This window comes from Oculina patagonica, chromosome 12, assembly GCF_052425735.1.
Source record: "Oculina patagonica isolate OP01 chromosome 12, crgOcupat, whole genome shotgun sequence".
Lineage (NCBI taxonomy): Eukaryota > Metazoa > Cnidaria > Anthozoa > Scleractinia > Oculinidae > Oculina > Oculina patagonica.
The window spans coordinates 27,361,556-27,376,535 of NC_135769.1; the positions used below are offsets into that span (position 1 = coordinate 27,361,556).

A 14,980-nucleotide genomic window follows, 5' to 3' on the forward strand; every position below is an offset into this window, starting at 1 on the left:
GACAATTTGTTATTTAGTAGATATTTCCTTTTATTTTATTGTAGTTTTCCAAAAGCTATGCTCTTATTTTGCTTACAGCCACCATAACCTACAATCTTGGACGAAACTGTCGAGACACTGCTAATTTCCACTTATTTTGGTACCACAGCTCATTTTTTCCAGTCCCCCTCCCCCCATCATTTCAATGTTTTTAATGTTGTCATGCTATGCAAACAAACCCCATAAAACAACATTGAGTAGGGGATAACATATTTTTAACCAGCTTGCAAGTCAAGAAAATCTGTGAATTGAGTTTTTTGTTTCGTCCGAGAATGTAGCGAGCTGTTCTTGCTTACAGTGAAAGTTATTTTTTGTTAGGAATTATTACTGTTAGTGGCACGGCAGGAACGGCTTCTTACTCCGGTGGAGGCAGCGGAGGAAGTATCTTGATCCACACGCGCGCTCTGGAAGGCTCAGGAGTGATAGCTGTAAATGGTGGCAATGGCAACGGTAATGGAGGGGGAGGGGCTGGAGGTAGAATGGCTGTTTACTGGCAGGACAGGGAGTGGTGGTACGGAGCGCTGACTGCCTTCGGTGGAAGCTCCTCTCAGGGTGGCAAAGGTGGAGCTGGCACAGTCTATCTTGAGGTGGGTTTTTTTCCTTGAAAAAATGTCAATACAGTCAACTCTCTCTAAGGCGGACACCGTCGGGACCAGCTTCAGCTGTCCGTTTTAGAGAGGTGTCCGTCTTATAGGGAGTATATTTACTGTACAATGACTGAAAACGGCAAGGACGGGGCCAACACCAGGTGTCCGTCTTATAGAGGTGTCCGTTAAGAGAGAGTTGACTGTTTTTGAACATTACCCTTGTTATAGCAAATTAACGATGCATGTTATGAATGCGATTTTCAAAAATGCGCGTTAATTTCATGCACATTAACCTGAGTCATTGTTAATAGAATTACACTATTTTACAGAATTGTTATTTTAAGACACCTTTATTTCCAGCAAAGTAACGTGTCGTCTACCTTTACGTCAGAGTCAGTCGACGTATCGTAATTCAATATCGATTTTAATTTTTTTTAGATTCGTCAATGCAACGGTTGTTATATTTAAGGCGATAGCTCACTTATTCTTTCATGTCCAAAATGTCCATCGGCTTTCTGTCCTCCCATTTACTGGTATTAAACCTCGCATTTTGTTTTTGAACGTTGTTGTTTTGTCTTGTGAAAAGCGCAGGTTGCTATAAAAATTATTACGCGTTAATTAAATGCATGTAAACGTATACCACACGGAAATGCGCGTTAATTAGATACGTGTAAACATAACTTACCAAAAATTTACGTCTATAACGCGTAAATTTTGTTCGCGTTGTTTAAGTGCTTCTTTACATTGCTATAATAAGGTATTGGAGAATTCCCTATGTCCACTAGTATGTAATCTGATACTCACATGCTTTCTCCTATCACAGGACACCCAACATGGTGTAAAGAACAGGACCCTGATCTTTGATAACAATAACCTGAGCCCAAGTACCCAGGAGATATCAGATTTTTCATCACCTTATTCGAACGGTGGGAGGTCGTGGCTGCTACCGATTGGTCAGGAGTATGAACTGGAGGAGGTACATATCCTGAGGAAGGCGCATGTGGCACTCCATCCCAACATTACCAGGTTAGAGCACCATAATGATTCGTTGCTAGTGTTTGGGCCAAATTCTGTCGTGTCTGACAATTGACAGAGTCCAATGTTTTCGTCATGGGGGTATGGGGGTTCTATGACGTTCGCATGTTTGACTTCTTCGCTCTATCGTTAAAACCACTGCTCGATCAATCGTGGTGTTATATGTGGGTCGAGTTTGTTGTTGGTTTTAGTGCTTGCTCCAAGGGTTTTTCGGTTCTACAGTTTTCCTACTTCATCAAAAACAAACACTCAAAATTCCTGGTTTGTATTCCCTATTAGTAAGCGTTGTAGATTCTTGAAACATTAATAAAGCTATTAAATAATTTACAGCCAAAGATATGAAACGGAAGAATTTTAAAAGTAAAATAGAAAGCAAACGACAAATTGTCGATGGTTCTCGTTACTTTAAAAAACTACTTGCAATCGGCACAAAAAGGAAGTTCATTATAGCTTATAAGTTAACCCTCTTAACCCTCCTCCTAATGCTTTGCTTTACAGGCCTCATGGACTGAAGGTTTACAGCTTTGTCGGCGATCGCACAGGAGTTCTTCACGTGGGACCGAACCAAATTGTGATTGGTCAGTTTGCCGATCACGAGTTGTTTGAAGTAAACGTGTTTGTTTACAGAGACGGACACTTTCACTTACCCCCCACGTTCACTTGCTATGGAATTGATATCACTACCAGGTGAGTGATGGGAAGGACATTTCATTACAGTGTATTTGACGTGTTAGTCGCCTTGGTCACTTGAACGCTTGGAGGATGTTTTTGCGACCAAGTTGAGATGTTGTCTACTAGTTTTAGGGTCGTAATCCTTGTAGACATTTAGACTCAAGTTCGAATAAATGGTTAATTTGAAACCAGTGAGTGAAATAAGCTATAATTACAGCTAATATTACGCTTGTTAGATGAGTTTTTTGAAGTTAAAACATTGATATCACAAAGTAATTTACTACTAGGGATAATTGTCTAATATACCGAGCACAGTTTGAAGTTACTTTTTTATTTAATTTAATACAGCTGGCACGGGATATCTCCAATCGGAGGTTAATAAATTTCCCCAATGCGTTAATCATGGCATATATTTAAGGTGTGCGCGACTACCTTACGAGAATTATTCGAATACGTGCGATATTTCAAAGGTTTTAGAGAGAGAAATCGTATTTATGTGACGTTGATTTTTTTTTTCTCCAGGGGATACCTGGGCGTTGAAGACATGACAGTCGCCAAAAGCTGCAGACTATTCCTCGCACTGACAGGTTCCACTGAACTCGCCAACCGTGAAGGGAATTACAAATTTCATTCACTGACTGTGGCTGACGGCGGAGAGGTGACGTCAACTTCAGACGTTAACAGCAACTCCCTGACTCTAGACATCGATGACGTCACAATCCAGGGCGGTGGAAATCTGCACATGGTGCGCATGCGTATTTATGCTGGGAACTTTACTGTGGATGATCTAGGACATGTTCGAGGAGACACGTTTGATGGCAGGTTTGTTATATCGGAAACTTGGATATAAAGGATTGCTTGGTCCGAAATCTTCGGAAAATCGTCAAAAGCCTCATTAGTAGGTTTATAAAATAAACAAAATAATACAGGGCTGCTTGAAGATATAAAATTTCATATCTCCAAGCAGCCCTGTATTATTTTGTTTATTTTATAAACCTACTTATAATGAGGTTTTTGGCGATTTTCCGAAGATTTTTGATCAATTGCCGAAGATTGCCGAAGTTTTTCGAAATATTGTCCGAAGGTCATGCGAATGTTTTCGAACATTTTCCGAACTTTTCCAAAAATTTACGACGTCTTCCGAAGATTACCGAGGAAGATCCGAAGATGTTTCGACTTCTTCACATGTGAAAGATATCATATTTTTTACAGTGTAAAGATATGATTTTTCTCAGCGAGAGAAATCCTGGTAATTCACACTAGTTTATGTAATAGATTCAATTCACCAGCCTTCGTTGTAATCGAATTCCAGAAGTTTCGTTGTTTTATTACTTAACGTTTTGCGTTTTGTTTTCTCTTTCAGTTGTACCGCTGGTGCAGGTATCACAGGCTCACAAGGGTCCTCGGGCGCAGGGCATGGTGGGAATGGAGGACATGGCAGGGAGCAAAAACGTGTTGGAGTGGCATATGGTCACGTGTACGAACCTGAACACTTTGGCTGCCGAGGTGGCGGCGGAGGGGGACTGGGCGGAGGAATAATACGCCTGTCTGTCAGGGGGAGGCTGCAAATTGACGGAACAATCAGCTGCAACGGTGCTGCTGGTAAGCAGGATCGCTCTGGAGGAGGAAGCGGTGGAAGTATTTGGATTGACACCAATTTAATGAAAGGATATGGAGCAGTACAGACGAATGGAGGAGATGGCGATGTGGAATCACAGTAGGAAATTGTTTTTTTTTTTTTTACAGCGTTACTTAAATAGAAAAAATACCTCTAGATCCTCTCCTTACACATGTACATACAGTAAAACCTCGGTAACTCGAACTCCCTGCTAAGTCGAACTAACTTCCATTTCCCTTGGATTTGACCCCACTTTTCAGCCATTTTTACTCGGTTAACTCGAACCAGGACAACTCGAATTCCCCGCTAACTCGAACTAATTTTCGTTTTCCTGGGTTCTACTGTATTAGATTCGTAACGGGAGAGCTCCCTCCCTCTGGTATAAACACCTTATATATTTTACTTCATTTTTTCTATGGGTGTAGGCTTGTAATTGGCTTTTTTTAATTTTACCGGAGTCGTCACACTGTAAGGTGCTATCTCGCAATAATTTGAGTAATTTGAGACTAAAGATGAACCTGAAGAAGCTGAAGAAAAGCCATTTTACTCTTGCGTATTAAAGCCCTTTTTGGAGCAGAGGGTTACTGTTGTGCTTTGTCGCTAGAAGGGAAATGACAAAGTTTAATACAATAATTAATCAAAACTATAACAAAATTCTCGAATCTGATTGGTTCTTAGCACGCCCGCACGAATATTGTTATACTTATGATTAATTGATAATGGGACTTCGTGTCGTCCAATTCTGTCTGTAATCATACTCGTGATTAAACAAATCGGACTATTTTGTTAATCACTCGTATGATTACAGACCGAATTGGACTCCCCTCAATCCTATTACCATTATTAATCACCAATGTAAGTGTTTCAAGTGCTGTCTCTTTAGAGGAGGAGGTCATAAGACACTTTGGACCCTCTCAGCTTTTTATCAATTTGCGGTAAACTTTCTTTGGTTTAACATAAGTTCGACAGAGGTGCCTTGACTATTGGGATAAAAACAGGTAGCCGACATTGTGCCAATCACAGATAGGAAGTTTGTAATAAGTGCTTTTTTTTCTTTTATGTTTTAGCCACAATATTTTTCACGGCGGAGGGGGAGCAGGTGGCCGGATAGCAGTGTACTTCAGGAGTAACAGGACCTACAGTGGGGTGTTCGAATCCCTGGGGGGAAATGCTACCGGGGATGCTCTCCCTGGGGGAGCGGGTACCGTGTTCCTGTACCACCTCATTCACAAACATCGCACGCTACTTCTAAGCAATGCCGGTAGAAAGGCCCTTCCCGCGGAACATCGCATCATTACAGACTACTCAGAACCAGCTCTGATATCGGGTAAAACGTGGCTTCTTCCGAGTTCAGGAAACCACAACTTCTCGGGCGATCAAAATTACCACTTTGAAGAACTGCAGATTTATGGCGCAGCACAGTTAGCTATATTAACCGAGCCGCACAATCGGTCTGCGACGATTTACTTCCGAAACATGATCGGCGATCGCACAGGGACCATTCATATTGGCTACAACCAGACTATGGATTTGATCCGATCGAGTATCGATTTACCGTTCAATGTTCGTGTTTACCGAGGCGGATTTCTGGGTCTCGCTCCATCTACGGAAGTTCACGGAGTTGAGATTCACGTGGATGGTGTGATATCTTATATCAAGAACTTAACGCTACATCATGGCGGTCTGTTGGCGTTGAAGGAAGACTCACGCACCGGAAACGAAGCGACGGAAAACGATTTCAAGTTTGATTTTATCCGTGTACAGTTTGAAGGATTAATTGAAATGATATCATCGCCCGTAACACACAATGGAATGAATTTGACTGTTCGAGTGCTACACATCGAAGGTGGTGGTAGGGTCGAAGGCAGCGATCTGAGAGTCCTTGCTGAGAACATCAGCATCAACACAGAGGGTCTCCTGACGGTCAGTGGTCGCGGGTATCAGCACTCTGACGGGACGGGTCAAGGTGTTCACGGGACGATCAACCGGGGGCTTGGACCTGGAACTGGCGCGGCAGCCTCTGGTGGAGGTCACGGGGGTACCGGAGGGAGGGGAAAGACAACGCCTAAAGTTGGGTTACCCTACGGAAACATGTACGAACCGATAGAGTTTGGAAGTAGTGGCGGAGGAGCATCTGGAAAACAAGGTAAACTGTTAAAACGACTATGTCACGGATTTAAACAGATTTTTGAACAGGAAACCTTAAAATAATGGTCCATTTTAATTTACTTTTAGAACACTAAAACTGTTAAATATCGTCTTTGGCTGCGGATGGCTGGGATGGAAATGGATTACAACTTTAAACATTAAGGCTAAACTTTTCAAGTTGTTTCCGCGCATCTTCAAAAAATCGATATTTATAGCCGTGGTTTGATTTCTCTTCGAAAATTGTGGTTATATCTTCATTTAGATGTTCAAAGATAGTGTTTCCAAATTGAACTGAAATAATCAAACCACCGTATAATTTTACGCTTTAAAGGCAAGAGTCTCTAACTTGGCCATCTTTTTAATTTCATCGTGTTCTATCCATATCTTGTGTTCTTTAAGTCAAAGCCCATAATATAATTTTGCAAAATAAAATAGGACACGCGACCTCTAGCTGTACAGCACCTATGTCATGGTGTGGACAGCTATATTCATGAGCACAAAAATACCGCCTACAGCTAAGCAACAGCATAAAAAATCAAGAAACTCCAAAACGATTAAGCTTTATTTGTGAATTATTTTCAGGTGCTGGGGGCGGAACAATCTTTTTGAACGTCACTAATCTTCTGGAAATCGATGGGGCTCTCTCGGCTGACGGTGCCAACGCTCTTCCCCAGGGGGGAGGAGGCAGTGGCGGTAGCGTCTGGGTCTACTGTTACATCATCAAAGGATTCGGAAAGATCACAGCTAATGGCGGCTCATCCCCCCGGGATACTTCGGGCAATCAATATCACGGGGGTGGTGGAGCAGGGGGGCGAATTGCTGTCTACTTCACCAAGAACGACACCTTCTCGTATTTTAGGTAAGTATAATCAGATACAAAGACGCGTACGACAATAAAGCAAAAGAAAAAAAAAAGATATATCCCAAAATCCCAAAAAGCTTTCTTTTACTAGCGACAAGATCGAATTGCTTAAAAATATTTATGCCATTTCACGACTGTAAAAGAACGATCTTACCTAACTTTCGCCACTAGAACGTTTTCCAAAATCTAAAATTCCCATTGCGTTTCTCCCGCCAATAATCGGTTTGCACGCGCATACCCTTTCTAACTATTGGTAAATCTAGGACTCATTCTCGTACTCACACTAGAGTCCTCCATTCGTTGCGATTAGTGGACTATTTAAACACTTAGAAATACTATAAATTTATCTTCAACTCCATGTCATCTATAGACTGTGTTCCCCAAAAGCCGCCGTGTATTTCCTATCCTAGCCTCCCACGCAGTCGTTCTTAGGGGCGATCGTGTTTCACTCCTCCCCAAAGCCAACCAGAAAATAGCGTGTACTCCTTTTATGAACTAACGTAATCCTGACTTCTTGTACGAGGTTTTCCCCACGCTTGGCAATGGGTGTATGACTTGTGCAAAATCCACTTGCTCTCGTCATGATTAGATCAGATTTTCTATTTTTCTCAAGAAATCATTGTATATTCTAACACGGCAAGTGAACTCGTTCCTAAGACCCTAAGTCTTCGCTATATGGGACTCCCGAAACAGGAAAACTTCATAGCCTCGCTGTTCAAGGAAGACCAATCGTTGACTCACTGTTTTTTTCTTTTCTCAATCAAGTTACCAAACTCATGGAGGAGAAGCCGAGAAAGGACTGGAGAACGTAGAAAATGGCGGACCAGGTACTGTGTTCCTGTATCATTTGGTCCACACCCATCGTACGCTGTTCATTGACAACAATGGCGGCAAGCCACTGAACAAACACATCAACTACGCCAAGTTAGACGAAGAAGGTGGCAAGGCGTGGGTAATGCCTGAGTCGGGGATCCACCATTTTGCCGCTGAGGAGCACAAGTTTCACTTCGAGGAGTTACAGATTTACGGCAAAGCACACTTGGCTATTTGGCCCCGCGCGGGAAACGACTCGAGAAATGTTTCCCTGTTCTTTAGATACATGATCGGTGATAGAAGCGGTATGGTGCATATCGGAGATAAGCAAGTTATGGATTTGAAACGGCCCGAGATCGATCTTCCCTTCAGTGCGCAGATCTACAGTGGAGGGTTCCTTGGACTTGCTCCTTACACGGAAATACATGGCGTTGAGATTATCGTGCGTGGAACTCTGGCTTACATTCAAAATATGACCATACACCATGGTGGTGATTTGTGGTTGAATCATGGCGGGCAGACAGACGGCGAGGTAATAAACCACTATGACTTCGACGTTATCCGAGTCCAGGATACAGGAACCATCCATTGCGTCACATCTCCAATCAATGACCCAGGCCTTGTTTTTACAACTCGCGCGGTCTATATAGAAGGAGGAGGACTGATTCGAGGTTCGCGCCTGACATTTGTGACAGAAAACATCACAATTGACGATGGTGGGTCTTTGATAGCGGATGGCCTTGGCTACAATACGTCACACGGTTACCAAGGAAACGACTTTTACGGGGAACCGATCAATCTCGGCCACGGAATTGACGATAATGAAGGAGCATCTGGAGCCGGACACGGCGGCAGTGGGGGCCGGGGAAGCCTTACATCGGGGACTCCCAAAACTGGCTTTTCCTACGGGGATTTGTACGAGCCCTATATATTCGGTAGCGCTGGTGGTAAAGGCTACAGTAGTACCCGAGGGGGTAATGGTGGGGGTATGCTGTGGATGAACGTGACGGGATTGATTGACGTGGATGGCTTGGTGTCGGCTAATGGTGAAGACGCTTCATCACTGACCGGAAGTGGAGGTGGAAGCGGCGGAAGTATCTGGATGTACTGCAAGACCATCAGAGGCTATGGACGGATAGCCGCTAATGGAGGGGCCGGATCGAAGCACAGTTCATACCCTGGGGGTGGTGGAGCGGGAGGAAGGATTGCTATTTACTTTCAGGTGAATGAGACGTCGACGTACTTTGTGTATGAGGCACGAGGTGGAGCGGCTCTTGGATGTGAAGTTGGCAAAGAACATTTGTGTAAAGCCGAAGCCGGCGGCCCGGGTACTGTGTTTCTTTATCACATGATACACACGCACCGCACTTTACTCATCCACAACGGAGGACAAAAACCGCTGGTATCAGCGATAGCAGATTACAATGATTTATCCGAAGATGGTTGTCGTGCTTGGATTCTACCGCAGTCAGCAAATCACGACTTCGCCGGGAAGGGACAAGACTTCCACTTTGAAGAACTTCAAATCTACGGAGGTGGTCATCTTGCGTTACTAACCGAACCAGTTGGACGTAATGCGTCCCTGTTTTTCCGTCACATGATCGGAGATCGGACCGGAACCCTCCACGTGTCGACCAATCAAGTTATGGATTTACACCGACCGGAAATAGATATTCCATTCAGCGTACACGTCTATGCCGGCGGGTATCTGGGTCTTGCTCCCTACACGGAGGTCCACGGGGTGACATTGTTCATTTCCGGCACGGTGGATCACATTCAGAACATGACTATTCACCATGGCGGAGCGTTTTGGATGTACCACGGTGGAAAAACAGCGAATCAAACCAATAGTTCGTTTGAGTTTGATACCGTTCGAGTGCAGGACAAAGGCGTTATGCAAGCCTTCACGTCTCCAATCATTCATCCTGGAATCACGATCATTGCCAGGGCGTTCTTTATCGAGGGAGGCGGACTGTTTCATGGCACAAGAATGACTGTTCTTGGTGAGAATATCACCATTGATGACGGAGGGTTGATGTCAGCGGATGGCCAGGGATATAACAGGTATGTATGACACTCATTTATTTTAAACATTTACAGTGCTGTTGTACAGCAAAACAAAACTCACACTCTTTAAAATTGATTACCATTGTGTCAAGTTCAAATAAGGATTCTGTTAGGTGCCTGGTCTTACAAAAATTGCCCCCAAAAATTAGTTTGGGAGTTGTAAGTCAATCGACTATACGTGAAACGTACTTTAAATGCGCCAAAAGAGCGCGAACGACGATAGTATAAGGCGAGTAGAAGTTCTCCCTCGATGTTTACTTTTGTACATTAAATTCATTCAGATCGCACTTAGTTTACTATTGAGATTACAAAAATAGAATTAAATGTTGCATACATAATACCTTGACAACACGTTATTCACCTATACATAAATTATTATTTTTAATAGCTAGTGAGGTATAATGTAAAAACATAGCCAGCGTAGCTTGGCGTTCTAGTCACTCGGGAAGAGCGAGAAATCGCGCGCGCGAGCCTGCGCGCGAGCAAAGCGACGGCGGAAGGCAGAAGGAAAGAAAGAACGCCAGCCGCCAGACGCCTCTTAAACGGGAGAAATCTTTCGAATTAGCGGCCTCCAGAGGCCGCTAATTCCCATTGTCTAAAATTGCTTATCTGTCCTGTGATTGGTTTGTTGGCTTTAATTTATTCCAAATGACTCATTCGCATGCACGCAACATTCAGGCCACTCAATTAGAATTTGACAAGTGACGAATGAAGCAAAGCAGTGTGAATTACACATGGATGCTATTGCAGGCAAACAAACTCGGCAGTGATCATTAGAAACTTTAACTGGTTTTCTTCCCCTGCTTCGACTCGCAGATGATTTTTTCTTTGGACCTCCCGAATTTGCAGACATTTTGCAAAAACGAAAATGAGCCTGATAACTTTCCCGGGGTTTATTTGTTTTGTACATCCTGTACCACACGTGAGTTTGACAGAACACGTCACCTTTTTATTTCCGGTCTTCACAAATACATAATTACGTGAAAAGATTTCTCCCGTTTAAGAGGCGTCTGGCGGCTGGCGTTCTTTCTTTCCTTCTGCCTTCCGTCGTCGCTTTGCTCGCGCGCGCGATTTCTCGCTCTCCCCGAGTGACTAGAACGCCAAGCTACGCTGGCTAGTAAAAACAATGAGTATGATTTGTATACATGCAGCCGTTTAAGCTACGGACCTAACAAGCCTCAATTGCTCGAGAATAAATAAAACAATGAACAAAATATTTTAAAGAGAAAACAATAAATTGCTAAGAAATAAGCATAGTTAAGATCGAGAAAGACGGGCCAAGTACGAGCAACGAGCTTGAAAAATTTAGGCGAAAGGTTTCAAAATGAACCAAACCTGACCTAGTTGCTTTAATGGTTAAGCTATTGTAACGTTTTTGTTCTATTTTTTTCCATAGGACTCACCCACAAGGATCGGCACTTCACGGCATCATCAACCCAGGTATTGGATCTTCCAACATTTACGGCTCCTCAGGCGCTGGCTGCGGAGGGCGCGGAGGACGAGGCGCACACTCCCCAGTTGTCGGAGCAGCCTACGGGGATCTCTACGAACCCGTCCGGTTCGGCAGTTCGGGAGGAGGAGTGAAGTCAGGCAGAGGGGGCGGTGTGATCTGGTTCAATGTCACGAACGTCATCCAAATAGATGGCGAGGTTTCGGCTGACGGAGTCGCAGGTGAAGACTCTGGTAGTGGAGGCGGAAGTGGAGGAAGCATATGGATGCACTGTTACAGGATGAAAGGTATGAAATGATAATTTAATACTCTAGCCCCTGTGTAGCCTTGTGAACAAGTCCTCTATGGCTGAAAGATTGTCACCAATATACAACTAAGCCTGTGGTTTTAGTCATTCATATTGCTTAGTTACAATGACGTTTCTCTGTCAATTACCTGACGTGACAATGGACTTTTGGTATGCTCGTAGTTGGTTGGATGCTTGGGATATTTTCTAATTGCACAAAAAGCGATCGGAAATTATGGTGGTATCTTTGTAAGGATTTACCAAAAAACTTCATAAATTCGCCGATTGTGTGTGTTGTGCTCGCATCTTTTTTAATATCAAATAGTCACCATAATTGTTTTCTGTCTTGCATGTTATTAAGAACTCTAAGTATAACTCTTTTTTATTATATCTCAAAGGAACTGGACAAATAACAGTAAATGGAGGTGCCGGCGGTGGGAACTCAGGAGGCGGGGCTGGTGGAAGGATCGCTGTCTACTTCACCGAGAACACCACCTACACAGGGTCCTTTCAATCACGAGGAGGAGCCAAGGGTGGGGCGTCCAATACCGAGGCAGGAGGACCAGGCACAGCGTTCCTTTATCACCTGGTTCATACCCACAGAACACTTCTTGTGGACAATGGCGGACAGCATCCCTTGACCACACGAATATCTGACTATTCGGATCTCTCGCGGGACGGGTGTCGCGCTTGGATTCTGCCAGAGTCGGGAGGCCATCATTTTGCTAACGGTTCGCACGACTTTCACTTTGAAGAGCTGCAGATTTACGGTGGGGCTCACCTGGCGATCTTAACCGAACCGGTGAATCGTGCGGCTTCGGTGTTCTTTCGGTATATGATCGGAGACCGAACGGGAATGATCCATTTGAGCCGAAACCAAGTCATGAACCTGCATCGCCTGTTTCTGGACATCCCTTTTAGCGCTTACATCTACGACGGTGGGTACCTAGGACTGGCGCCTATTTCAGAAATGAACAAGATCGCTGTGCACGTGGAAGGAACACTTGATCACATTCGAAATCTCACCATTCTCAATGGCGGCATACTTCACTGCTATTTAACAGGCTCAACCGGAGAAGGGATTCGGCGTCATTACATTTTCAACGAGACTGTAAGAATCATGGCAAGATCGCAAATTCTTAGTTACAGTCCCAACGCACATAACGAAGCGTACAGTGTCCAAGCTAAGATCCTTACTGTTGAAGGCGGGGCAGCAATCAACACGTTTAACATGAATATAACAGCTGTCAATCTTACAGTGGATGACGGTGGTTTTATCGATGCAAGCGATGGCGGTTACCTAGCAACAAAAGGACCGGGAGGCTTGTCGACGAACAACTGGAGGCGTGGCGGCGCAGGGCATGGTGGGACGGGAGGGCGAGGTAGTTGTGGAGGATATCATACATGCAGGCTAAAGAAGGGACTGCCGTACGGCAACTTGTATTATCCCAGGGATTTTGGAAGCGGTGGTGATGGAAATGGAGGAAAAGGCGGTGGAGTGTTGAGTATTAACGTGGCACATACGCTACAGGTAAATGGAAAATATTTCGTAATCTTTTGTAATATTCAGCATTCGCGCAGTAAGTTTTTTTTATCCCGCGGTATTACGTTTTTTAATCAAATTATCTCAACTTAACTTTAAGACCTGTCTCCCCTCTTCTTTATTCTCGCGACTCTAATTTTATATGCACTTTGATCACGTTTATTTTCTATTTTAATGAAGGTTGGGTTGTCCGAGTCCTTTTAATTGGCTAAAAAAATCCATGCAGTACTGTACTGTCAAAGTAATATACCATATTTCATTGTTTGGCGCACGTTTTTTTTTATAAAACAGCCCAAGCGAAGTGTTGTACACTCCGCTTAATTGAAGAAAAGACTTTTATTTCTCGTGTTTCTGGAAATACCCACTGCGTTGTCTGACACTATAACGCATAGATTTGGATCATAATTTAATTGTTAACAAATGCATATTCCAGAAGCAGCTTTCGATACACTTTTTGTTTCTTACTTTGATTTCTTCTCTCAGGTTGATGGCGGTATCATTTCAAACAGTCGTGATATCAACAACGCTAATGGCGGCGGAAGCGGTGGGAGTATCTTGATTCATACCCAGGTCCTCTCCGGCGGACACACAGGTATTATACAATCTCGTGGAGGAAGTGGTAGTGCGGGCGCGGGTGGTGGATCGGGCGGTCGCATAGCTGTTTATTACAGCAACAATGACACACACCACCCGTACAGGGGAAAATTCGACACCAGTGGCGGCAGTGTAACTTCCGGAGCAGAAGCTGGTGCTTCTGGAACAGTTTATCTCAAACACACCGGAAGTGGATTTTCGACACTGCGAGTCGACAACGATGGTCAGCAGTCTCTGGATGACGAAATCCCAAACGCAGGCCGCTTGTTAGATCTGTCAGGAGGAAATCGTGACCAATCCACGACATACAATGCGCCAAATGGAATGACAGTTACGTCCAGCTGTGCAATAAATCAACAGCATTGTACCTGGCAATGTGGCAACTGTCGTGACTATGCTCTGGGGTACCTGTTTGACCAGTCATTTTCCACAAGCAGTTGCGTTGGTTACTTCTCATCTAACTGCCAGTACACCAAACTGACGGTCGATTTAAAGAGTTCGCTCTATATCAACCACATCAGGATTTACCCATACTGCAACGGGGCTAAACCTAACTTTCGCGTAAGTTCCAAGCTCCAAATCTTAATTCTCCATGCTATTGCAATTGTAATTTAGTGGTTAGAGAAGACAGTACCGTAAATTCTGAAAATTTCTCAAATCTCAGGCAGAAAATTCCTTCCGAACCCTAAGTTCTGGCCCTTAAAGGAAGATGTAACCTTTTCAATTATAAGCCGGCTATTGTAGGGTTTGTTTTGTATTTTACGTTGTTAGAAAATGCTCAGAGCAACTGTAGGAATTGTTTGGGGTTTATATTGTTATGTTTAGAGAGTTTTACTATGTGGTATTCTTGTATTTATACCATGCCATAGAAAATACAGCCAATCAGAATACAGGAAAGCCGTTATATATTCGACGGTATTCAACCCAACCTTCCCATCATGCGCTGCGAATTGTATTCTCGACGAAATTTAGTAAGCGTATTTTCTATGGCATGGTATAAAATAGTTACACAACACTTTCTCGTGTGTATACCGAGAAAATACAAGTGACTCGTGGGATATTCCATATTATTATTCAACACATGCGCGCGCTGCCCATATATGGTCAAAATGTTAACGATATCTGTCATGCGTACATAACAGATATCCTGCGATATACGTAGGTTGCGAAGATTCGTCCGAAATCTTGTAAAGCGCTGCATAATTACAGTTTTTCTTTCTGCAAAATGTGTTTCGTTGATAATTTGTTGAATAATAAAACAATTAT

The 14,980-nt window shown here is 43.7% G+C and overlaps 1 protein-coding gene across 1 annotated transcript in view; it reads left to right on the forward strand.

Moving 5' to 3' along the window:
* Window positions 1-14,980, forward strand: part of LOC144632860 (uncharacterized) — a 109,114-nt gene that overhangs the window by 12,932 nt on the left and 81,202 nt on the right. Inside the window, 11 exon segments of the mRNA XM_078491608.1 lie at window positions 358-626; window positions 1,450-1,652; window positions 2,160-2,348; window positions 2,856-3,155; window positions 3,697-4,050; window positions 5,019-6,097; window positions 6,682-6,958; window positions 7,727-9,838; window positions 11,238-11,578; window positions 11,976-13,108; window positions 13,604-14,275. Coding sequence (XP_078347734.1) covers window positions 358-626; window positions 1,450-1,652; window positions 2,160-2,348; window positions 2,856-3,155; window positions 3,697-4,050; window positions 5,019-6,097; window positions 6,682-6,958; window positions 7,727-9,838; window positions 11,238-11,578; window positions 11,976-13,108; window positions 13,604-14,275 — 6,929 coding nt within the window.